The following is a 23,184-nucleotide window of genomic DNA, read 5'->3' as shown; positions in this document are numbered from 1 at the left end:
GAATAATTTTGTACATAGTTATAATTTTGACATTCAGTTTTTCGAGCAATTTTTTAAATAGCTTATAGTATGGAGAGAGAGTTACATGAGAGAATTTATTATGACAAGTTTGTTATTCGACCTGGACTTTTACAATAGCACGGTACTTAACAATTAACATCACACTATACTTATTTTTACATTAGAAATATTTTAAAATGTTAAATTTTTTAATTTAGAAAAGTTAGTTTGATTGAAAATATTGTTCATGTGAAAAGTGGTCTTTTATAGATTACTATAAGAAAGCGTATAAATAAAATCGTGAGTTGTCCTTTTTTTTTGAATTGTCATCTCTGTATCCAGGCCAGTATTTTTGTCACGTGGAGTTGTACCTCCTAGCTCCTATGTTAGACTGATTAGCTTAAATTTTTTCTTTCTAAATACAATTTTTTTTAGCAATCTTTTGATGTATTTATTTCTGTTGTAGATAAAGGGTTGGAAAGAAATGTTTAAACTGAAATATACAGGTCGAAATTTTAATTTTCAAGCGACGCATGGAGGTCAAAATTAGACATTCAGTTATAAATCCCAATTTTATATGCACTTAAAGAAGTAACATTCATTCTTAAAATTGCCTTACTTTTTGCGGACTTAAGCCGAAGCTATAATATAAAAACAATCTGCAGCCAAAGTTCGATATTTATACCGTATTATTCTAATAACATTGTACTAGATAGGCTGAATAAGAAAGTTTTATATGATTGTGTGTTTGTACACTTGTAAGTATGTATATATAATTAATATAAAATTAATATACATATATGAATATGAACAGTGAATTACACAAAACAAACTTTTAAATGTTTTTTCTCTTTTCCTCCAATTTATTTAAATTTGAAAACATAGCTAGCCGATTACATTATTTGTCCCCAAGACATTATAAGAAAGAAGAGTTGCGCTATACATGAAGTTTAAATTATACTTCCTTTTTTAACCTATGTAGAACGAAGAGAGAACTGTCAGTTATTTGAACTTCGTAGCATCGGGTTCGTTTCGTATTCGTCGTAATCGTAATAATACAGAAATACGCCATTTTCGAATGTTCAGTCAACGTGTGAGGACGAACATTGTATAAAGTTTTTTTTAGCGCTGTTTTGGCAGTGGTAAATTTTGAAACCGTGTAATATATTAAATAATATAGTAACATCCCCATATGTATATATCGTCATACCTACAAATATACAAAGTTATGTACCTATGTATATAAAGAAAAAGAAAAGCAATAAATGGTGTTTATAAGAAAAATATACTTATTGTACAAATATATATAAAACAGTACCAAAATACATATATATTGGGATTCTGCTAAAATTTCATTAAAATTAAGTGAAAATTTGTTGATATTTTATTCTTTTCGTGGAATTCGTGAAATGAAATGGAAATTTTTAGAATTAAAGTGTAATTTTTCATGATATTGGGAGCTCCACTTTTTTTTTTGTGCACTAAATGAAAAAATTGTCTGAAGTTCTATTTTCTGTTCATAATTTGGAATGCTGTCAAATTTGTCTTATTAGAAATTTTATCACTATATTTATGCAAATATAAAAAAGATGGTTAAGACTGATATACTGAAGGATTCTGAAGGTAATAATAATTTAATAAAGGTTCTTTTTTGATTTTAGAAAAAATTGTATAAAACCACTATTTTTTACTCAAGAAGACGTTTGTATGTACGAATACCTATACAAAATATGCACATACATATGTTAAATAATACATTCATATTTCAATTTTCTAAATGACAGTAATTTGTATAATCAAAGATCTGTGGTGTCCGAATTATCATAAAGTAAAAAAAAATTCCTATTCTTAATATATTGTTTTGAAGTATTGAAGAATTTAAAACATGCGTTACCTGTACGGTGTTTTGATTTTAAGATAATTGTAAGATATTATAAACACAAATTTTTCATTAATCAATCCGAATATTATAGTGGCTAATAATTATGAAGTAGATAGGTTCATTATTTAGTAATAAATTTGTCAAAATTTGTGCCATAGTTAGTAGGTTTATAAATGCGTTGCTAAAACGGCACATTGTTTTTAGAATAATTTAATTAACCCCAAATAGAACCGTATTTAAGTGAAACTGATGATTATTGCACATTTTATTATAATGATAGGTAGGTACATAGAAAGATATCTGCAATATATCGCACGAACACACACATCTCTGTACGCATTTTAGTTTTACCTAATTTTACATAGATAGGCACTTACATATTTTTTCTACATTCTTTTCTGAGTATACATACGTACCAGGGTAGGTAGGGACTTAGCTGTCTATGCACGGTTTAAAAACAATGTTTTTTGAAGATTGTTATTTTATCTTCCGATTGCATCGTGTTGACAAGGAAAAATCGTCTGTAAATTTTTCGAATCCAAGACTAATTTTTTTTGTAAATTGTCATTTGAATCGATTATAATTACCTGCCTAACTGGATACGCAGTTATTATAACCACACATCTGTTCTATCCATTGAATTAAAAATAGATGCTAAAAAATCAAGGGAAAATGAACAATTTCCCTTAGGTGATCAATTTCCAATAGCCTTGCTTTTAAAGACATGTTTTATTAATCTATTTTAAACTATATCTTACAGTCAATCTTTTTTAATATTGGCCTTTTTACAATAACAACAATTTATTTTATTATCAAACTATAACAAGCTGCATTTCTATAGTTTATTAGTGGTGATTTTAATTTATTGTTGATTAATATAAAACGTTCACAAATGTCGTTCTTATTACTTTGATTTTAGGATATATATTGGAATACGATAACGACATAGGCGAAGATGAACGGAGATTTTACTTAAAGCTATTTCCTTGTGTTGATTTAGTTAAAGATAAAAAAACACATTGCACGTCATGTAATGTTCATTTGGGTACAGCTCCAGCAAATGAATCCAACATTTTCATGCATCCGATTCTTAAAGTGTCGCAATGTAAGAAATGTAATGAGTTTTACAATAGCGGTGAGTTCAGCAAAGGTGAAGATGGAAGTGAACTTTATTGTCGTTGGTGCGGTCAAGGTGGTGAAGTGTATTGTTGCGCTAAATGTCCTTTTGTCTTTTGTCGAGCTTGTATTTCATTAAATTTGGCAAGAAGTTTAGTAGCTGACATTCGAGACAACGAAAATTGGAACTGTTTTGTTTGTTCGCCGAAAATTACTTGGCCTATCAGAGCAACACACTGGGCTTTGAAAAATTATATTTCAAAACAAAAAAAGTAAGTTTTAAATTTTTTTCTAATGGAGTTGTTAGTTAATTTTGAATCTTATTCATAGACACATTAAAAGTACAATTAATAATGAAACTGAACAAAGGCGTCTTTTGAGAAAAGATTCAAGTACATGTTGCTTCCAAAGCAAAAATAATGACGAAACTCATACATCTAAGGACTGCGATACACTTCTATCCCAAAAACCTAATCTAGTTGTGTTAAAGAAAAGAAAAGCTGAAAATGATATTTCAAACAGTGATGAACCAAAACCAAAACAGCAATCAGTTCCGTTGTTATCAAAAACCATTTCCCTTTCTAATGTTTCATTGCCAAAACAGACACAAGTAATCGCTACAAATACACCAACAAATAGCACTTTGAGTTCTGCTAATTTAATCCAGACAGCTAAAGCTCCTTTTGTATTAAATAACAGTGTAACTGTGCAACTAAATAAAACTTTAGTTCCCGTGGGGCAGACATCACGAGCTTTGACGAATTGTCACGTCAAACCACAAAATACCACTGCAACGCAATCAAATCAATCTGCTGTTAAAATTGTTCAACTTCAGCAAGGTGGGCCAAACCAACAATCCCGAATGCAAATGCAGTTAGGATCAAATCCACCGCCGTTGATAATACGAAATCGTGGTGTCCAAATTCGGCCACATATTAACGTTGTTAGTACCCCTTCTCAAAGTGTTAATTCGAATCAGCTTAACCGAACAACAACAACGGTTCAATTAGGTATGAGACAGCCAAGTGATCACGCTCCTGTATATCATAATATCGGTGGATTTTGTATTGATCTCAATTCGGCAGCTCAACATGATTCCATTAGATTACCAAATGGAAAACTAATTCAAGTAAAAAAGTCAACGACAAATAACTCCAGTCAAAACTCAAATTTGCGCCAACAAATACCTAGTGGCGTTTTAACTCCAATTCTTAACCAACCCCAACACCAATTTACAATCACTCAAAGTGCTGCGCCCGTGCAAAATCAAATTAATAACGTAAATTCTATTCAATCAACGGCACCTCCTCTACAATCACTTCAGCAACCGCAGAGTATCCAAACAGTTCCCGCTTCTACAGTATTACCGAACGCAACTGGGCAAGTTCAAATTATTAATGGTAATATAGTTCAAACAATGGCTGGAAATATAAGTACTCAAGTTAGACCTTTACTGGTTAAAAATTTGTACCCTAATACACCAATCGGTAAAGCTCGAAGTCAACTGCAAAATCAAATTTTTAGTGCAATGGAAATTTGTCAACATTTAAGTAGTAAACTTCAAACATTAACTAATTCTAATCCATACAAAAATGCAAGTACTGTAGGAGATGTGAAAGAACTGTATATACATCTTTCTTATTTATTCACTTATGGTATAGGGCGCTTAAAAAGTTTACAAGATATATGCAATCTATTTAAAGGCCAGCAAACAGCAGGTACGACTCCCTTTTTTTTTTTACCTTTGCACATTTGATTCAAAATATTTATTTTTATTTCTAGAAAATTGCTCAAGTGATGGCGACGAAGATGAAATTGAAATTGTTGAGCCCAAAACAACTACAATAGATTTAGATTCTGATAATGAAGATGTTGAAACGATTCAAAAATCAGTGAACACTCAAAAAGAAAAAAATTCAAATAAAACTAATTTACCGAATCTAACTGTGCGAAAGCAAACCCAAAATCTACAACGCAAGACTACCACACCCGAAATTCGTAGTGTTAGTCTCCAATCATCCCAAAAAAACAACGCAAAAAGTCAAGGTACTAAAGTACAAATTCCTACATCATTACAACAAAAAGCACAAGATAATTTAGCAGATCAATCATCCAGATCGCCAGATCAAATAGGAAGTGATGACGATTTTAACCCTTTAAGTGTATTAGCCTGCATGCTTGAAGTAGAACTAACCGAAGGTAGTGAAAATACGGTAAAACCCATATCAACCCCAAAAAAACCAAGGAAAAAAGTGACTCATCGTTCTAATCCAAGTTTAATTAGGAAAAAAAGAGAAATTGAAGTAGAAAAATTGAAAAGAGATGATTTAAAGTTGAAGCAAAATTGTAGAGTTAAAATAACACCTTTGTGTATGGATTCAATATATTATCGAGAAACCTTAGAACGCTATAAAAAATATAGAGAAAATTTGGAGAAAAGAGAGAGTAACGAGAAAATGGATATTCAAAATGAACAGGAATTATATAATTCAAATAATGAACATATGAAAAACACTTCTGAAAAAGAAGTTTGTTCAGCGTTCAATAGTGAAAACAACAAAAATAAAAAAGCCGAGAGTAGCAATCAATTTCGTAATTTACAAAATAACGAATCTGATAACAATAGGAATAAAGAACTCACTGAGGTTGAAAATAGGGATCAAGTTAAAAATTTACAAAGTAAGGAACATAAAACACAAGAAGAGGTTGAAAACAATATTCATGTAGATAATTTACAATTCAATGAAAATAGCCAAGTTGCTGATTTACAAAATAAAAACTATACCAGTAGAGAAAGTAAGCAATCTAAAAAGGTTGAAAGAAGTAATCAATCTGATCATTCATGTAATAAGGAATTGAGTAATAGGGAAAATGAGCTTAACAAGGTGAAAAACAATAATCAATTGAACAGTTTACAAAAAAAAGATTCAAAAGACTTAAGAAATGGCAGTCAAACTAATAATATACAAAAAAAAAAAGAAGAGAAGCTAAATTTAAAAACTTCTATTAAAACTGATCTGTGTAAAAAAAATGGAAAAGATTTTCCAGAAAAATTTGTAGAGCTTTCTAAGACGTGTGAATTTGTTGCTAAAATTGAACTGAATCAGAACGACAAACTTTCTGAACCAAAACTGTCACTGTCAAGTGAAGTAATTATTCACACCAAGGGGAACTTTAAGGACGAAGAAAAATCATCACTCACAATTCTTGAGGAAAATGAAAAATCAAAAGATAAGGTAATTTATTTACACGAAAAAAATTTAGAAATTGAATCAATTCAAAACAAGGAAAAAAGTGAGGAAGGTGATCTAAATCTAAATAATTTCCACGATTCAGATATCATTCCAGAAGAAGATAAAATTCATAAAGTTGAATTGCGAAAGAGTTTAGAAGTTGAATCAAATCAAAATAAGGTAAAAAGTGAAGAAGGCGATCTAAATCTAAAAAGTTCATACTTTTCAGATATCAATCCTGATAAAGCTGAAACGCTGAATGATTTGAATTTAAGTACGAATTTAGCCGAAAAATCAAAATGTATTGAACTCAATCAAAGTATAAATATATCAGAATTAGAAATAAGAAGTGAAAATGAAGTAAATTTCGAAAGTGGGGAAAAGGAGCAAGATATGATCAAAAATATTGAAAATAATAAATCCACGAATTTAATAAATAATAAAGAAAGTCCCAATTTGAATATTTTAAATAGTTCTAAAATATACTCACGGCCTGACTTATCATTGTCAAATTTTCAAAGTGAGGAGGAAAATGAAAATAACATTGAGCAAAAAGGAACTGAAAATTCAACACAAAAAACCGAAAATAAACCCGTTGAAAGTAAAAATCGAGATATAAATTTCAATAAAGAAGAAATTGACGTAGAACTTTCTTTAGGAAAAAATCTATCTTCAGAAACACAATTATATAAAACTGAAAACAATTGCAAACAACATAGTAAGGATAAACTAGAAAAAAATGAAAATGCCTCTACTTTAGTAGGAGCGCAAAATAATGAAAATCGGACACTTGATGCAGGTGATCCTTTGGAAAAGAATAGCGTAATTTCAACAACAGCCATCAAAATTGTGGAAGATGCCTCAGAAAAAAATGAAATTCCACATAAGAAAGAGACGAACTCACGGTTGACGACAGAAGTATGTGTGGAAGATAATTTGAACCTATCGATTGGAATAAAAAATATCGAACTAAGCGAAAATGAAAAAGAGATAAACACTACTAAAAGTGGTCCCGTTATGAAGGATAAGAAATATGATGAAGCAAATTTTGAAAATAATAGCGATGCTAATAAATTTGAGAATGTTCTTATAAAAAAAACTGAAATGATAGAATCTTAAATATTGTATATTTAAATGAAGTATTTTTAGAATTTTGTTTCAATTAACTTAATATTTGAAATTAAAACTAGCGGAATGTATGTATTTGTGTACGTATACTATGCTAAAATGAAAAATTTTATTTTTTTTTTATTTTTTCGTTTTTGAAAATCAATTCGATTAAATATAAGTTATCTGTTATTCAGTTAAATAAATTATAAATTAAAACTATTTTTATCAATAAATTTAATTGAGAAATTTTTAAAAGAAAATTCTTAATCAAAAATAGGAATAAGTAAAATTTTTTTAATATGCAGAAGTTATGATTTTGGCGATTTTTAAAAATTATTTAGTAAATAAAGGATTTAAGTCTATAAACATGCTTTTAGTTTTCTTAAAAATAAATATAAGAGATAATAGCTACAATTTGTGATTCACAATTTTTAAGTTAAGTGGTTTAATATCGTGTTATATTGCAAATAGTTAATGAGAAAGTGCTCTCAAGGGACGTCACTACTATAAAACGTATAGTTTCTTTATTTTTGAAATTCGCCATTTCAAAATACTCAGTCTTTTTAGAATAAACAGGTTTGTAAAATTACAAATATTGTAAAAAATATTAAATATTGTATAGCTACTTTTTGTATTTATAAAGCGAAGCTATTATTTTCTTAACCGTCGTTCATTTCGTTTCATTGATATCACTAAGTTTATTAAATTACTAAGAAAAATTTCTTTTACACAAGAGTAAAGCAATTTTTATTAACTGTTTTTGCAGTTAAAAATTCATATTAAATTTGAATAACTGTACACAAAACAACTGAATGTTTTTTTTATTCTTTATTAAATTATTTCTATAGTCGATAATTATTGTAAAAAAGATTTAAAATTTTCATAAAGCTATTTGAATTTAATTTATAAATTATAAACTTGGACTTTTTTAATCAATTTTTAATTTCATTAATTTTGACTTTTTTTAATATTCAAAAAATTAGCAATATAACGAACATCGAAAATTTTCGTTAAAATGCAACATTGTATTGTTAAAAATTTTTTTCAAAAATATTCTGTAAAATTTTTAAACGAAAATTAAAATGTGTTATTACATTCAGAAATATTTATTCCTGTTTTTTTTTTTATTTTTGAGATCTTTGGAAATTTTGGCTGATTTTTTCGAATTAGAGTTATTACATTAGAATTTTCTTTTCAGTTTTTGCTTTAGCAGACTATGTATAAAAATATTGATTTTTAATTCTATAATATTATCTTAAATTTTTAAAAAAATCCATATATGTAATTTCTACACTTAAATTTTATCCTTAATATAATATATTATTTTTTAAATTCTAGTTTTTCTGATGTAAAAAAATACATAAGATTATACTATATTTTTTATATTTTTTGTTTACTTCTAAAATGTTTAAATATAAACTTAATTTCCTCCATCCATAATTTCGTGAAAATTACCAACAAAACCACCGTCGTTTGGAATTATCATCATTTCTGTTAAGTTCCCAATGTTATTTCTGGCCAAGTATGAATTATTTTCTGACAAGTTTCCTCCTATTGTTATTCCGGTACTCCCAGTGATATTCCCACTACCACCTGAACTTGCTGCGCTACTTCTTCTGGCTTTTGCTTTGGCGTGTGTCAAAATATGTGATTTCAAATTGGTCGATTGTGCAAATTTTTTATTACATCCGTCAAACGGGCAAACATAAGGTCGATCGCCAGTATGTATTCGAACGTGCGTTCTAAAAGTCATATTCAAAAATTTGTGTTTTAAATTTTTTTAAAAAATTTTTACCTTAAATTAAAATCCAATGAAAAACGTTTACCACAGCCTTCAAATGTACATTGAAATGGTTTTTCACCCGTGTGTACCAATTGATGACGTTTCAATTTTGAACTTTCTACAAATGCTTTGCCACATTCAGCACATACGTGAACACGAGGTCCATGTGTATGTAGATGTTTTCGCATAGAAGCATTATCACGAAACATTTTACTGCAACCTTTGTGTGGACACGCTACAGTTCTTTCATAATAATCATTAGGAACAGATGGTTTTGTGTTAATTCCACTTGTGGTATTGTTTTTATTTATCGCGGCTTTTAATTTTTTATTGGATCTGATAAGCTCATTTAATTGCTTAGGATCTAATAAATTCAAATTTAGGCCCGTCGGTTTTATGTCCACTAAAGTACTGCCAGTATCTTGAAACACCGGATTATTGTGATTGCTATTACTACCGCCATCCATATATTCTGAGTAATCAGAATCTAAATGATTATTGGAATTCTCTTCTTCAATACCAGTATCTTCTATTCCTCCAGTACCACAATCTTCAGGCGACGAAGTTGTTGATGACCACATTGTTACACTTAAAATTATATTGTAAACAAATTTAAAGTAGGTAAATTATTCCAATCATTCTAAATTTTTTTCGCTATTTACCTAAACTCGCCATCCATTGTTTTTATTTGTACTTGTTTCTGTTCCCAACGTTTTGTTTTGGTGGCCTGTCGTTGTTGATGATGCGCAGATTCGTTTATGACCAGTTGATTCGGTAGTTCAATGGAATCCTGCTGCAAAAGCTGCACATGATCCTCTAACTTAATTGTACGTGCTAATTGCAATTGTTGTTGTTGTAGTTGTTGTTGATTCTGTTGCTGTTGTTGTAGTAATTGTGTTTGCAAAAGTGATGGTCCAGAAATGTTTTGTACTAAAATTCTATTATCAAGCGATGACGGATCAGTTGTGTAAACATAAAATGGATTTTCATCTGTTGCATCAAATATCGGCTCTGCTTTAACATAGTTTGTACTTGAAAAATTATCACCATCTTCATCATCTATATCGTTACTATTTATTCCTAAATTGGTTTCATCATCATCATCTGGTTGTTGCAATAAAAAATTTTGTGAATCTTCTGCTTCACAAATTACTTCTTCATATTGATCTTCAGTATTATCAACAATTTCATATTGATCTAAGTTATCATATGGTAAGTCAGTGTTAATATGAGATAAATGTGAGCCTGGATTGTCGACAACTTGAATTATTTGGGCATTTGATATATCAACTTCACCAATAAGATTTTGATGTGCCATAATATATTTATTTTATGGTGGGTAATTTCTGTTATGAAAAAAAATAATAAATAATTTTAAAGCAAGAACTTAAACAATTTGCAAAGTATACACTTATTACTTCCAATGAACTTTTTCGATTTTATCAATTCGCTTGTTTTAATTAGTTTCGTTCAGAAATCACATTTATTTTGTTTTCTTATGTCTTATATTAGTAATTTTTTTTTCTTAATAATGGTAAAAACCTACCTAATATTGAAATTTGAAAGTAACAACAAGAAAAAAAAACTTCAATGTTAATTTTTTATGTTACAATTCTAATTAAATTAGTTTAGTCTATTGACAAGACCTATTGACAAGACTATATACTTCATCCTTGTTTTTGAATTTTTTATAATTGCTCATAACATCCAAAATTCAATTTTAAATGGAAAACTATGCTGCTAATTAATTTTTAAATTAGATTTATGCCGGCTAATTTACTTTGTTTATATTTGTTCCTACAGACAAAAAAATCTTTTCCTTAACCAAAGAGACTTTAATTGAATTTTTTTGTATTAAGAGAATTCTTAGTTTAGGTTTTTGATCTCCTGAAACTTAAATTTTTATGCCATTAAACTATTTAATTGGATACAGGTACTTAATAAAATAAATAAGTTTGTTTATTTTTTAGAATGCTTTGTATTTTGTTTATGAATTCTCTGCATTCGGCAATTTTTGTATATATACAAAAAAAATTAATATGGCGTGGATTTCAAGATGGCTTTAGCCGCCATATGTAATTTAAAAAATTCAATACAGCTCTAGATTATCAAACCATTTTTTAATTTACTTACCAAAACCATTAAATTCCTTTAATTTGAGGTAAATTTCAAAATTTTATTTTCCTTATAAGCTATTAAAGGCAAAAATATTTAATTTCCATTAGTTTAGTAAATTTAATATGGCGTCTATATAAATCTACACCGCCGGTTAGGGTGCTGCCATTGATTAATAATTTTAATGTTGATTAGTTTTTAAGCCATGGTTTTATGAGTTGATTTAACAGCAATGTAGTAAATTTAGAGAATAAAAATTTCACAAAAAACCTTGAGTTTTGATAAAATAAAAGCGGATTACACTCTTTACATGCTCATTTGCAGCAAGCAAACTCAAATTTTTCGGTGAAAATTGACATTACGGATTTCCCAAATGTCAGTTTCAATATAAGATTTTGAATTTAAATGAAATAGAATGAAAAACATAAGTTAGCTTTAGTTTCTTTTCAATTGATTGGAGTATACGAACGAACCTATTCTAATTTTTATTACAACTTTTATTTCAAAATTAAAAATGATATTTGTCATTAAATTGTGATAGCATACTGCAGAGATATACATACTTTCAATTTTCAGAATTCTGCTGCTATATGAAGTATGACATTGCAATGACTCGTTGCAGTAGATTCTGCGAATGTTTGAGTCGCAGCATAATAAAGTACGACAATTATACGGTAAACATAAATGGTAGCAACAAGAACTGCAAAATTTGACAACTGCAAGAAAAATATACATCTGGGTTGTAAAAAAAACCCCACACAATGAAACAGAAACCTAATTTTAATCATTATTTACCTTTAAAAATTCTGTTTTTTTGCACTGTAAATAAGAAACAACAACAAAATTTAGTGATTTTATGGAAAATAAACAATTAAATAAAAAAATTTGTAGTTTTGAAATGTGACAGGGTAGGATATTTAGCTAGTGTATTTTGTTGTTGCAAAAAAGAATGAAGATGGAAGGCAATTTTAAATTTTATTTATTAATTTCCATTTTTTAAATTCTATATTCAAAGCTTCCAATTAAAACGTTACTACGTTTTAGTAAAGTGTCGTGTTTGATTTTCTTATTAAAAATCTTATTGAAAATTTTGTTTTTCTCTAAAAGGAAAAGTTTAAATTGTACAAGTAGGAAGATTAAACAAAATTTATACAAATATGGAAAATTTTCATTATCAATTTGCTTAGTACTATACAATTTATGTATAGCACTCGAATATTTGCAATATAATTCGAAATTATATTGCGGTTTCTAAATTCGCTCCAAAAAAAGTGGCTATCGAGATTTCAACAAAATTACATTTGAAATTATAAAAAAAGTAAGCAAAGTAAATAATGTTTATAATAGCAAATATATTTTTCAAAATTTTAAAGTTTAATAAACATAATGAGTACACCAGTAATAGTAGTGAAGAGGAAGAAAATTCAAATATTGGAAGGATACGAAGGATGCTAATTTTGCGAACCGCTTCCGATTTGTTTTTTTTTAAACTAAAAACTTATAAATATTATGCATATACAAATGCTACTTTTGTTTTGCCGTAAAAAACAAATATTTTTATTACATGCTATATATGCTACATAGATATTATTTATTAAGAAAAGTTTTTTTTAATTACATTTATCTTATTACAGATATTTAAAAATTAATATTTATTTTACTACTTATATAATATATGTAAACTATCACTTGAAAATCACAAGAAAGTCTAAAAATATTCTCTTTGCGAAGCAGAATACCATTTAGGCGAATTAGAGAACAATGGACATTCGCTTCGCGTCATTGTCGCATATGTAAGCCGTACTTTATAATATTGCTTAGAAATATCAAGTGAAGAATAAAATGCTAATAAATATTGATAGTAACGTTTTTGTTCGAGTATCCTATTCGATGATTTTTTGACATGTGTGTTGGTCGAGACTCATCCTATTAGACGTGAATGGGCCAAGAAACAAAATAGTACTTTCGGAAATCGGAATTTTATTGTAGTTAAAAAATTTAAATATTTGGTAGAAATTATTACAATAATGCTCTCAATTGGAGCTTTAGCAAATATTAAACATACTCTTCAAAGAGAAATATTTAATGAAGGAGATGAAAAGATATTATCTATATGTACAGTGACTAAGGCATTGAAAAAAAAGAAAGCTGCCGTGTATTTATGTATTGTGTCAACAGCAGCTCCACAATCTATGGTAAAAATTCATCAAATTAAACAACAAAATGAAGGGGATTTTAAAAAGAAACGGAGTTGGACCTTGCAAGATTTGAAATATGTCGATGGAAAAAATGCTAACTTAAAAACGCATGAATTTGACATTTACTTTGAAAAAGTTTTTAAATGGTATGCAATAAATTTACATGAAAGACAAAATTTCCTAACAGTGCTGCATAAACAAGCAATGAAATATGTTAAGAGTGGTGGCAATAACATTGAATTTCGAAATATACCGGCTTCATGGATACAAGATAAGTCTCCAGTTAAAACAAAGCCAGAAGATAACTTCAATGAAGTTCCAAAATCTCCAGATTCCAGTACAGATGACGAAACAGAGGATTTTCATATACTGACTGAAAAAGAAATATCGGAGCTTAACAGACTTGTAGAAGAAAGTGAATTTGCTATAAAAGATGCTGAATTATTTATTGATCAATTGGGGAAAAAACTGGGTGAACTAGATGGAGTAAGATGTTATTTGAGTTTGATCATTAAATAATTTTTAAAACATTTTATTATTTAGGCTAATATTCAGAGTGTTTTGGCATCCGAAAAAAAAGTGTTTACGTTGATGGATGAAATTGAGAAGGCAGTTAAGCAAGCAGACTCTTTTGAAAAACGTTTGGATTCATACGACGAAATTCTAAGCCACGTTCGTGAAACAATGGAAAAAATCGGTGGCAAAAATGCTATGATTGAAACAGCAAATAACAACAATATAAAGTTGATGACTGAGTTGAATAAAGTTATTGTAAGTGTTACATTTAAGGCAACAAAGTTTTTTAAAAAACACTTGTTTACAGTCGCAATTTGATCTGTCATCTGCGAATCAACACTGCCTAAGTGAACCCGATTTAAAAACACATAATGGGCGCGTTGCAGCTATAGAAGCTGGGAAAGCGCTACAGAAAGCTATGAATGGTAACATCGATTCATCATTATACAGGCTAACTGCAGTTCAAGATCAAATAAAAAGGTTTGAGAAATTGCGGGCTAAATTTTCATTAGCTATTAGCAGGCATTTAAATAACTTATTTATACATTTGGGAAATGACCTGGGCGATCAACAGCAACCTCAACAAATCGATCTTGCATTAGGAAGCCATAGTTCAGTACATAAAGAATTAAGAGGATACACAGAATTGATGCATTGGATGAAAATGATGGGGAATAAGGCATATGATGGTTTGACAGAGGTTTATACAAGTTCTTTGAGTAAAATTTATGAAAGAGATTTACGAATATTTTTTGCACAGGTGAATAACATGTTATAGTTTCTTGTTTTTTTAACTTAGCAATTTTTCTGTTCGATAGGCAAGACAAAAATTATCTAACAGACATGATAGTTCCAGGGAAGATTTAGATAGTTCTGTTAAAGGAAAATCTTCAACAAAGCAATTGGTTGTTCCTTATGGTACCTTGGGAGTTCCCAAAGATCAGTGGGCGCACTCTGTGGAGCGTACAGATCGTAAAAAATATGACGAGATATTAGAAAAAGTTTTAACAGAATTAGAACCGGTAGCTTTACAGGAGCAGCTATTTTGCATTGCGTTTTTCCAGTTAGATGCTCAAACACCAGAGGTTGATAATTCTCCGAAAGAAATACAAGAAAAACAAGTTAAGCAAATTAATGAAGGCGTCAGAAGTATGATGATGAAACTATTTAGCTCTTTGGAAAGAGAGCTTTTGACATTTATTCAATGCCTCGAGCCTTTGGATAGTTTGTAAATACTATAATACTATAATAACTATTTGTATGAAATTTTATAAACAGTGTGAATTTTTCTTAGCTATTCGTTATATGTTTTGGTACGTTTAACTCAGCATGTCATGTCTGCGCAAGATACTCAATCGTTTTTAAGTATGACTTTTGCTTCAGCTTTAGTTCATGTTAAGCGCAACATGGACAAATTTATGATGCAACAAATTAAATCGATACAGGAGTGTAAAGTTCCAAAGCGTTCCAAATGTGGGATTTTGCCCTATGTTGAAAATTTTGAAGAATTTGCGAATTCGACTGAAGAAATATTTCAAAAATCTGAAAGACGCACTGATATGGATAAGCACTATATAACTATTGTTGAGACAATATTCGAATCAATTTCAATTCATGGAAATGAACATTCCAAAACACCAATTCAAGTTATAAAAATGGAAAATTACCATCATATGTGGAAGTTATTAGCTCAGTTAAGGATTTCGGTTTTGGATGACTTAAAGGAAGATGCTAAAATACGATATAAGGATGCCCAAAAGCAGTATGTTACAAAATATTTCGGCCGACCGCTTGAAAAACTAAACGTATGCATTTAATTTGTTCTAGATATTAACTTTTTAAAAATAATATGTAAATTTTTAGTTATTTTTTGAAGGAGTTCAACAAAAAGTTGCGCAAGGCGTTAAAGAAACAGAAATAAGTTATCAAATGGCATTTTCAAAACAAGAATTGCGAAAAGTAATTAGTCAATACCCAGCCAGAGAAGTAAAAAAAGGTCTTGAAAATCTATACAAAAAAGTTGAAAAACATTTGTGTGAAGAAGAAAGCCTTTTACAAGTTGTTTGGCACGCAATGCTAGAGGAGTTTATTGCCCAGTATAAATTTTTGGAAGAGAAAATCCAAAAGTGCTACGCTGGTGCAATGATAAATTTAGAATTTACCATCGATGATATTTTGACTTTCTTTTCAGATATTGCCAGGTCTCATTAATCAATCAAAACTATTTGAATTAATAGAAAATTTAGTAATACATAATTATGTTATTGACGTACATACATACATCATACAAGTCGAAATTGTTCTTTAAATTTAAATATGTTAAAATTAAGTTACATAGTTTTTGTAGTGCCTTTTGTTAATTGTGATAAAAAGTCAGTATGAATGTAATAAATTGTATAAAATAACAAATGTTTAAATTTATAAAATTTAATTATGGCATTTATACAAAGAAACCAGATGTCTGAATATTTAAGAAAAAGTTGTCAAAATGTAAATATTTTATCACAAGTTCTGGAACAACATGGCCAAAAGAATTTGTGCAACTTTTATTAAGTAGTTAAATATTTTTGATTCATAAGACAAAAATAGTACATTATATATTTGGAGAAAAATTAAAACAAAACAAAAACACCACTATTCAGCTACCTACTATTTCTAAAACTTAGAAAAATTCTTTTTATTTAAAAGTAAAATCAGTAATTTTTATATTTACATATATTCATAGTAGGATATTAAAAAATTTTGTATTTTATTTGAAAATCATATAGAAAAAATAATTAATACATACATAAATTGAATTTTATATTAATAACAATTTTATAACAAAAATGACTAACTCCTTTAATGTTAATATTATTTTTGCTTATATCTTTTAAAATTAGGCCAATTATTGACACAACCACTTATTTTATGAGAAACATATTTATTTTCGTAGTTACAATGTTTAAACATCCATTAAGAAGTAATAATCCTAAATATTAAAACACATATCTTTCTTTAAAAATTATAAATTGTTAACTATTAATTTCCACTTATACATAATACATACACATAACCTTTTATTTTGTTGGGTATTTATTTAAGAAGTTTTATTTGCTTTGATTGTCTTGACGTTATACTTATTTGAAAATCAAAGTTTTATATATAATTTTATATTACTAGTTTTAGGTTTACAATTAGTTTGGCAAAGCGGAATCTTTGTAAAATTTATAAGTACTAATATTATCTACTTTTCGAATTGCACGTCTGTTATATTTTCTGTTTAGAAAAGACAAAAGTGGGAGTATTTTTTGTAATCGCAGTTAAGCTAATTCTTTGTTATATTGATGTTCGTTTTCTTTTTGACTTAAACTTTCTTTTGGGTTTAATTCTTGCAGCTCAATATTTTTCTCATATTTCGGGGGTATTAATCGCTTTCTGTAAATACATAGTTTCCCTACGTTAAAATATTCAACTTTAAAAAATGTTTAAACTCACCGAAATAAATGTAACCAAATCATGGAAACCAGCATCATAACCCCAGTAGTACCGAAAGTCCAATAAGTTCCAAGTCTCGTGTATATATATCCAACGAATACTGGGCCCATTACACGAGACAGACAGCCTGAACCCGTCATAAGCCCCATCCAAACTCCTTGAGGTCTTGGTCCCAAAATTTTTGAAAATATAGTTTGTATGAGAGTAATTCCAATTGGATATCCAATTGATGTAAGCGCATAACCTAATAAAAATTGAGTAATTGTCAACGCTGGTGTATATTTACACCATTCTTGAGTTTCTGGACAGCCTAAATATTGTACGTCATTTTCAAAGTCAATAGTTGCGTTTTTAGCTATAATTTCATCTATAGTTTTAGCTAATTTTGCGGGTGCGTCACCCCAAGGTATACATACAAAACGACCAATTACCATTAACGAAAATCCACCCCAAATCAATACATTTTCCTCTGCAAATATTTTACATAACGGCCCAATTCCAACAAAAGTTATGCAAGCTAATATAGCACCAACAGACATCAACAAACCCATGTAATAAAGTGCTTCAGTTTTGGACCATGCGAACTGATCCATGGTTAGCGAAGTTCCAAGCCTAAAATGAATTTTAACAAACATTGACATTGAATAAACTTTGAACTCTTACGTTTCTAGCAGAACAAAATTAAAGAGCAGCACAAAGAAGGCGACAATTAAATTCCAGGCGGCTACGTAATCTGGTTTATTTGCTTTGAAGGTTTCTTTTTCACTCTTTCTTCCTTGAATTTTCATTACTTCTTTGGCAGCAATTTTTCTTTCCTGCGTATTCAAAAATATTTATCAAGAAAAATAATAAATTTTTGTTACCTGAAAAACAACAGGCAAAAATAAGCACACGTTACATATGCTCATTAGAACATTAATCCATCCAGCTGCAGTATACATATCTAATTTGATGAAATCAAATATTAAAATTCCTTCGCTTTTTAATGGTGTCACAGCTGCCTGTAAACCAGGTCCAATAACAAATCCCATAACTTGTGCTAATGAAATCATTGAAATAGCTTTAGTTCTTTCTGATATTCGTGTTGCAGCTGACAAATAAGACCTGCATACAGCGACATTAGCTGCAAATTAGTTTTTGAAAACATACTTTTACTATAGAATTCGAAGTTATTGTAATTAACTTATAATAAATATATACCTGAACTTACACCCACCAAAAATCGTGAACCAAGCATCCAATATTTTGTATAAGTTGGTATGAATTCTAAAGATGAATACGTTGCGCTTGCAATTGTAAATAAGGTTAAAGAGCAGTACATTGGAACTCTAATTGAATTTAAACGGTTCCCCCACCAACCAAAAAGCGGACTAAAAATCATTTGACCCAGAGGATTTGCACCTACCACCAGTCCCATAAATTCTTTTCCTGCTGAAGGATCTAGCTGAAAAATTATACATTGAAGGTAAGTTAAATATGTATGTAATACCTCTTAGATCTTATATACTTTGTTTAAAAAAGGCCATATTCCAGTTATTACAATACTAAATCCCAGTGACATCAAAAACATTGTAAAATATATAACTCGTATTGATCTCCATCTATCTTTGTATTCCTTCAAAGTTTCTAATCCATCATCAATATCTTCCGGTATAGATAAAGTTATAAATTTCGCCTTTAAATTATTTATTCTCTCCATTTTTTAAAAATTGAAGGCTAAAATATTCAAAGTACCTACATTAATGATAACAGTTTTTCAAAATTTGGGCCAGTATACATACATAAATAATAAAGTATACGTTATAAGTAAATATACACATAAATATGTACACATATGTACATTCTTAAGTATATATTAAGTATATTCATAAGTAGATCTACATATAAGATTATTTATAACTTATACATTGCAAATTGATAATGAGAATTGAAAACTTACTTGATTTTATGTAATTTTCGTTTCCGAACCTAATTTTCAGTCGGTTTTCTGCTTTTTTAATGTCATATCATTTAGTATAAAGATTTTACGATATAAAAATAAACTGAAAGTTTTCTTATCTTTTAAACAACAATGACATATAAAAAATGATAAAAAGCAGCTTTATTTCTTTGTTGTCTGGGTTCAGATTGATAGTTTTTGTGCTCTTTTATGTATCACTACGGCCTATGATCATATAAACCAACAAAAAATCATGCTTATAAAACTTTTTAGTTCCATAAAATGCATGTTGATCCTTTTAAAATTATGATACTTATCTTGAATCTGTAAGCATTTGTGTACGTGATTTTGTGTTGCAATTATGTTAATAATAAAAAATTAAATTAAACTAATTTAAAAAAATCTATCATTTATAATGGTACAAAATAAACATTTTTATTATGAATCGTGTCAAATTATTAATTGTCAAAAGTGACTTATCAAATAGACTTGTAAACATTATAGATTTATAGTACGTTTACTTCATTTGCTGCATTATTTTGAAAGTTTGGATCAATTTTGGCATACGTTTTGGCGTTGGAGGAGATAACGCAGGAGACTTACTATGTAATTCGATTTTCGTCAAACGATTTTCGTACTTGCAGAAATACAAAGGTAGTACTTAAAAATTATCCCCCTATCTCAAAAACTGCTGAGTTTTGACAACTACATAGTTCCAAATAAAAAGTTTATTCATTTTTGATGTTCTAAACAATGATATATAATTTTGTACTCTTTACTCAATTACCTACCCTGTCTAATGTAATTGAGCTACGTCTGGAGAATAACTAATTTTAATGATAAGGGCCTGATTGTCTATCTTGTATTTTGCTCGGTCAGTGAGAAGAAAGTGAGTAACTATCTATTTGTATAATGTAATTTTTGAGTGAAAAGAATTATTCGATATTGGGTATTTTGTTTTTTTAAATGTGTACAAAGTTTATTCACTTTGATTTTGAAAGTGGGATATTTTGTATTTTTAATGTGTTAAGTGTGTTGTGGAAATAAAAATTATAATAACAAAAGAATTTCGTAAGTATAATACAGCCATAAGTACGTATATTTATTAAAAACATTCTAGGAGACATATTAATTAATGAATGAACATGATATAAAAGAGTGCCAAGTTTGGGAAAACCTTAAATATATTTCTAACAAATTCTTATCAGCGTTCAATTGATTTTTATAATGGGTTTTGGTTATAAACTTCGTAGTAAACTGTTAAGTTTTGATGTAAGGTCAAGGCTCCGTCAGATAAATTCAATGTTATAAGTAAACAATTTGCAGACTATATCGTAGATTGTGTCGTATATGTAAACAGCTCCTTAATTTAAATTCTCTCATACAAAAGCACAAAAGGCGTAAGTGAGAACCACTTATACTACATGCGCCACCATATTTCACTTGGAACTTAACCAAAAGTCAATTTTTTCAAATTAACAGATGATACATATTATAATAATAATCATAGGTCATAATAGCACTTACATATTTTATACATAGCGATCGGCGTTTTTGTTGTGTTAAACACCCCACAACCCTTAATAAATATAATGTACTTATGTAGATTAAGTACTAATCATTAAGAACTAGTCACTAAACCAATAATTTTGCAGCGTGTGCCCTTTTTTACTTGTTGCAATGTCTCGAGGTGGTCGTGGTGGAAAATCAGGTTCTTCGTTAACACAAGAACAAATGCAGTCCTTAGGTATAGGGCCAGGAATGAATAAAGAAATGCCGTCCATAGCAGTTCCGCCCCCAACTTTTCCAGCTCTTATGTCGAAACCTGTGCCTTTTGAAGTAATTATGCATATAATTTTTTAAAGTAGTACATATTTATTTACTCCGTACATCTTAGATATCGACAGCTGAAAACTATAAAATACTATGGAAAGAAGATTTCTTAAATTATATGAGAGACTCTCCTTATTATTTACTTCCAAAAGTAGGCAAAGACCTTGGTCAAAGATTTGCTGAGCAATATAATGTAACAGAATAAGACTCAAAAATATTTTCTTTTGATAAAATCTGTTTTAATTTTAGCAATCATTAGAAAAAACAAAAGGAAAAAGAAAACTTGATATTCCTTGCGACTATCTTCCATTAGAATTACAGACATCGGGTTGGAAAAGAAAACAAAATATCAGAAATACAAAAGGGAAAAAAGCCAAACTTTCAGTTGAACAGTGTCTTAATATACTAGAACAAAAAGAAAAATCAGACGTAGAAAAGCAAGAAAATAATTCCGACACTGAAGAAGACGTACAAGAAGAACAAGAGAACGAGAATGAAGTTGATGACGATGAAATGGATGAAGAAAATGATTATGGTAATAATTACTTTGATAACGGAGAAACATTTAATGAAGAAGACGACAATTTAGACGATGGACCAGTCTATTAAACTTAATAGTAATTAAATAAAAATACTAAGGAAAAAATCTCGTTTTGTTTTAATCTACTTTATTTAAAACACTTCACATCTTACTTTTACTTATAAATGTAATCCATATGCAGGAAAATTTTGTCTAATCCAACCTTGGTGGTGAAAAATTTAATTCAATTGAACCAGTAGATTTAGCCTGAAATTTTTATTTCTTATTTGACAGATTTCTTTTCAATACGTTTAATTTCTTACCAGTCCAATAGCACTGACTAACATCAATATTCCAGTTGCCAAAACTGCGTTATATTTAGTTTGCTTTCTTTGATAATCTTCTTGCCAGTCACCTTGTGGAACTGGCAAATCATCCATTGTTGAGTGTTTGTAAGGTCCTTGATGATGATACAATGCGCGAGACATTACAGCAGCTAGTTTAATTTTAATTGAAGTAAAGAAATTACCATTACTTTGAAAAAATTGTGTTATATAACGATTTTTATAAAACTTACCATTTCGGACTAAAGCTGACTGTAATAAAGGTAATTTTGCCAACATGATGAATTTGACTTTATAGTTGCTACAATTTTGAACAAATTTTAATAATTTTATGAAATTTTTTAATGTAAAATTACCTTTATACCAAAAATCAACTCAAGGAATGGTCGCTTACTCGGTAGCTGATTGATTGCTCAGATTTTATAAAATTTTGTTTGCTGACATTTAATTGTCAAATAATTTATTATCGAATTTCAGTAATCCATCTGGCGTTCACTTTTTGAACAATAACTCTCTCATGGCGAACACTATTGAACAATAATTCTTTTTTTTATTTAGATTTTATTTTTTTATATAGAAAATACACCACAATATAAATTTTATTTCTCGCTTTTGGGAAAGCTGGGAAGCACAGCTTGAATAAATCTACATTAAATCAATGATAATTAAAAATTGCGTACAATCAAGTACGCATTTTTTTGAGTCTCTATCCTTTAATTTAATAACCTTTGTATTATTTCAACTTTGATATCGAATATGTTTCTACAGCGTCCATCTTCATTCGTGAACAAGGAGTTTTGTTGAGGTAAACTTGTAATAAATTAAATTTTTATAGCGTTTAAAATTACCATTACTAAACACTATACTAAGTTAAACGACTGTTGTGGAGACATTTTTCTTTTCGAGTCCAGATGTAACCCTTCGTATCCACTACTCAATGCCCTTTAACAGTATTGAAAACATTTCTAAAACTTACATTGTTAGTAGACTATAGCTGACTAACAACTTGAAGACTTAAACTTAATTTTAAATTGAATTTAAGTGTGAGTGACTATGTTGATCAACATGTTTTCATCGTTGATATCGTTGAAATGCACAGTTTCATATGGTTATATAAT

The 23,184-nt window shown here is 28.9% G+C and overlaps 6 protein-coding genes across 11 annotated transcripts; 3 read left to right on the top strand and 3 right to left on the bottom strand.

The window, feature by feature from the left end:
* The first annotated feature begins 1,091 nt into the window (after positions 1–1,091).
* Positions 1,092–8,018, top strand: LOC129610280 (transcriptional regulator ATRX). Of its 3 annotated transcripts, XM_055522806.1 has the most exons (5): positions 1,092–1,623; positions 2,802–3,270; positions 3,329–4,716; positions 4,781–6,411; positions 6,461–6,642. In XM_055522806.1, exons 1-5 carry the CDS (start codon positions 1,590–1,592, stop codon positions 6,488–6,490), a joined length of 3,552 nt encoding a protein of 1,183 aa, XP_055378781.1. In that variant the 5' UTR covers positions 1,092–1,589; the 3' UTR covers positions 6,491–6,642. The 3 variants fall into 3 exon arrangements, with proteins under 3 accessions (XP_055378781.1, XP_055378779.1, XP_055378780.1); XM_055522804.1 differs by having other exon boundaries at positions 4,781–8,017; XM_055522805.1 differs by lacking the exon at positions 1,092–1,623 and adding an exon at positions 2,088–2,162 and having other exon boundaries at positions 4,781–8,018.
* A 273-nt stretch (positions 8,019–8,291) lies between these two features.
* On the bottom strand, positions 8,292–11,393 carry LOC129610300 (zinc finger and SCAN domain-containing protein 4-like). Its single transcript, XM_055522833.1, has 4 exons — positions 11,258–11,393; positions 9,787–10,470; positions 9,137–9,712; positions 8,292–9,083 (listed from the first exon to the last, which is right to left on the bottom strand). The coding sequence occupies exons 2-4, from the start codon at positions 10,440–10,442 to the stop codon at positions 8,762–8,764; spliced, it is 1,554 nt and encodes a 517-aa protein (XP_055378808.1). The 5' UTR covers positions 10,443–10,470; positions 11,258–11,393; the 3' UTR covers positions 8,292–8,761.
* A 1,794-nt stretch (positions 11,394–13,187) lies between these two features.
* Positions 13,188–16,349, top strand: LOC129610479 (exocyst complex component 1). Its single transcript, XM_055523084.1, has 6 exons — positions 13,188–13,923; positions 13,981–14,208; positions 14,261–14,713; positions 14,772–15,181; positions 15,248–15,758; positions 15,817–16,349. The coding sequence occupies exons 1-6, from the start codon at positions 13,267–13,269 to the stop codon at positions 16,162–16,164; spliced, it is 2,607 nt and encodes an 868-aa protein (XP_055379059.1). The 5' UTR covers positions 13,188–13,266; the 3' UTR covers positions 16,165–16,349.
* A 264-nt stretch (positions 16,350–16,613) lies between these two features.
* Positions 16,614–19,808, bottom strand: LOC129610480 (major facilitator superfamily domain-containing protein 8). 2 transcript variants are annotated; one of them, XM_055523086.1, is made up of 7 exons: positions 19,370–19,808; positions 18,938–19,146; positions 18,631–18,874; positions 18,294–18,553; positions 18,094–18,245; positions 17,431–18,042; positions 16,615–17,370 (listed from the first exon to the last, which is right to left on the bottom strand). In XM_055523086.1, exons 2-7 carry the CDS (start codon positions 19,127–19,129, stop codon positions 17,256–17,258), a joined length of 1,575 nt encoding a protein of 524 aa, XP_055379061.1. In that variant the 5' UTR covers positions 19,130–19,146; positions 19,370–19,808; the 3' UTR covers positions 16,615–17,255. The 2 variants fall into 2 exon arrangements, with proteins under 2 accessions (XP_055379060.1, XP_055379061.1); XM_055523085.1 differs by lacking the exon at positions 19,370–19,808 and having other exon boundaries at positions 16,614–17,370; positions 18,631–18,870; positions 18,920–19,028.
* Positions 19,809–20,228: 420 nt separating this feature from the next.
* LOC129610309 (DNA-directed RNA polymerase III subunit RPC7-like) lies at positions 20,229–21,923 on the top strand. 3 transcript variants are annotated; one of them, XM_055522844.1, is made up of 4 exons: positions 20,229–20,258; positions 21,025–21,208; positions 21,267–21,395; positions 21,452–21,923. In XM_055522844.1, the coding sequence occupies exons 2-4, from the start codon at positions 21,050–21,052 to the stop codon at positions 21,809–21,811; spliced, it is 648 nt and encodes a 215-aa protein (XP_055378819.1). In that variant the 5' UTR covers positions 20,229–20,258; positions 21,025–21,049; the 3' UTR covers positions 21,812–21,923. The 3 variants fall into 3 exon arrangements, with proteins under 3 accessions (XP_055378819.1, XP_055378818.1, XP_055378817.1); XM_055522843.1 differs by lacking the exon at positions 20,229–20,258 and adding an exon at positions 20,333–20,440; XM_055522842.1 differs by lacking the exon at positions 20,229–20,258 and adding an exon at positions 20,879–20,963 and having other exon boundaries at positions 21,452–21,922.
* Positions 21,849–22,506, bottom strand: LOC129610310 (uncharacterized). Its single transcript, XM_055522845.1, has 4 exons — positions 22,423–22,506; positions 22,300–22,367; positions 22,046–22,218; positions 21,849–21,989 (listed from the first exon to the last, which is right to left on the bottom strand). Exons 2-4 carry the CDS (start codon positions 22,343–22,345, stop codon positions 21,936–21,938), a joined length of 273 nt encoding a protein of 90 aa, XP_055378820.1. The 5' UTR covers positions 22,346–22,367; positions 22,423–22,506; the 3' UTR covers positions 21,849–21,935.
* Between the last annotated feature and the right edge of the window lie 678 nt (positions 22,507–23,184).

Source organism: Condylostylus longicornis, unplaced genomic scaffold, assembly GCF_029603195.1.
Source record: "Condylostylus longicornis isolate FDR11 unplaced genomic scaffold, ASM2960319v2 ptg000044l, whole genome shotgun sequence".
In the NCBI taxonomy this organism is placed as follows: Eukaryota; Metazoa; Arthropoda; class Insecta; order Diptera; family Dolichopodidae; genus Condylostylus; species Condylostylus longicornis.
This window is presented reverse-complemented; position numbering and strand designations above follow the sequence as displayed.

Coding starts and splice junctions, on each gene's coding strand:
- LOC129610280 (XM_055522804.1), top strand. CDS start 1,590: ATGGTTAAGACTGATATACTGAAGGATTCTGAAG. Junction 1,624..2,801: donor TATACTGAAGGATTCTGAAG/GTAATAATAATT, acceptor CTTTGATTTTAG/GATATATATTGGAATACGAT. Junction 4,717..4,780: donor TAAAGGCCAGCAAACAGCAG/GTACGACTCCCT, acceptor TTTTATTTCTAG/AAAATTGCTCAAGTGATGGC.
- LOC129610300 (XM_055522833.1), bottom strand. CDS start 10,442: ATGGCACATCAAAATCTTATTGGTGAAGTTGATATATCAAATGCCCAA. Junction 9,713..9,786: donor ACAATGGATGGCGAGTTTAG/GTAAATAGCGAA, acceptor TATAATTTTAAG/TGTAACAATGTGGTCATCAA. Junction 9,084..9,136: donor TCATTGGATTTTAATTTAAG/GTAAAAATTTTT, acceptor TATGACTTTTAG/AACGCACGTTCGAATACATA.
- LOC129610479 (XM_055523084.1), top strand. CDS start 13,267: ATGCTCTCAATTGGAGCTTTAGCAAATATTAAACATACTCTTCAAAGA. Junction 14,209..14,260: donor CTGAGTTGAATAAAGTTATT/GTAAGTGTTACA, acceptor ACTTGTTTACAG/TCGCAATTTGATCTGTCATC. Junction 15,759..15,816: donor GACCGCTTGAAAAACTAAAC/GTATGCATTTAA, acceptor GTAAATTTTTAG/TTATTTTTTGAAGGAGTTCA.
- LOC129610480 (XM_055523086.1), bottom strand. CDS start 19,129: ATGGAGAGAATAAATAATTTAAAGGCGAAATTTATAACTTTATCTATA. Junction 18,875..18,937: donor TATGGCCTTTTTTAAACAAA/GTATATAAGATC, acceptor ATAATTTTTCAG/CTAGATCCTTCAGCAGGAAA. Junction 17,371..17,430: donor ATTTGGTTACATTTATTTCG/GTGAGTTTAAAC, acceptor ATGTATTTACAG/AAAGCGATTAATACCCCCGA.
- LOC129610309 (XM_055522844.1), top strand. CDS start 21,050: ATGTCTCGAGGTGGTCGTGGTGGAAAATCAGGTTCTTCGTTAACACAA. Junction 21,209..21,266: donor CGAAACCTGTGCCTTTTGAA/GTAATTATGCAT, acceptor CGTACATCTTAG/ATATCGACAGCTGAAAACTA. Junction 21,396..21,451: donor GATTTGCTGAGCAATATAAT/GTAACAGAATAA, acceptor TTTTAATTTTAG/CAATCATTAGAAAAAACAAA.
- LOC129610310 (XM_055522845.1), bottom strand. CDS start 22,345: ATGTTGGCAAAATTACCTTTATTACAGTCAGCTTTAGTCCGAAATG. Junction 22,219..22,299: donor GTCAGCTTTAGTCCGAAATG/GTAAGTTTTATA, acceptor AAATTAAACTAG/CTGCTGTAATGTCTCGCGCA. Junction 21,990..22,045: donor TAGTCAGTGCTATTGGACTG/GTAAGAAATTAA, acceptor TAAAAATTTCAG/GCTAAATCTACTGGTTCAAT.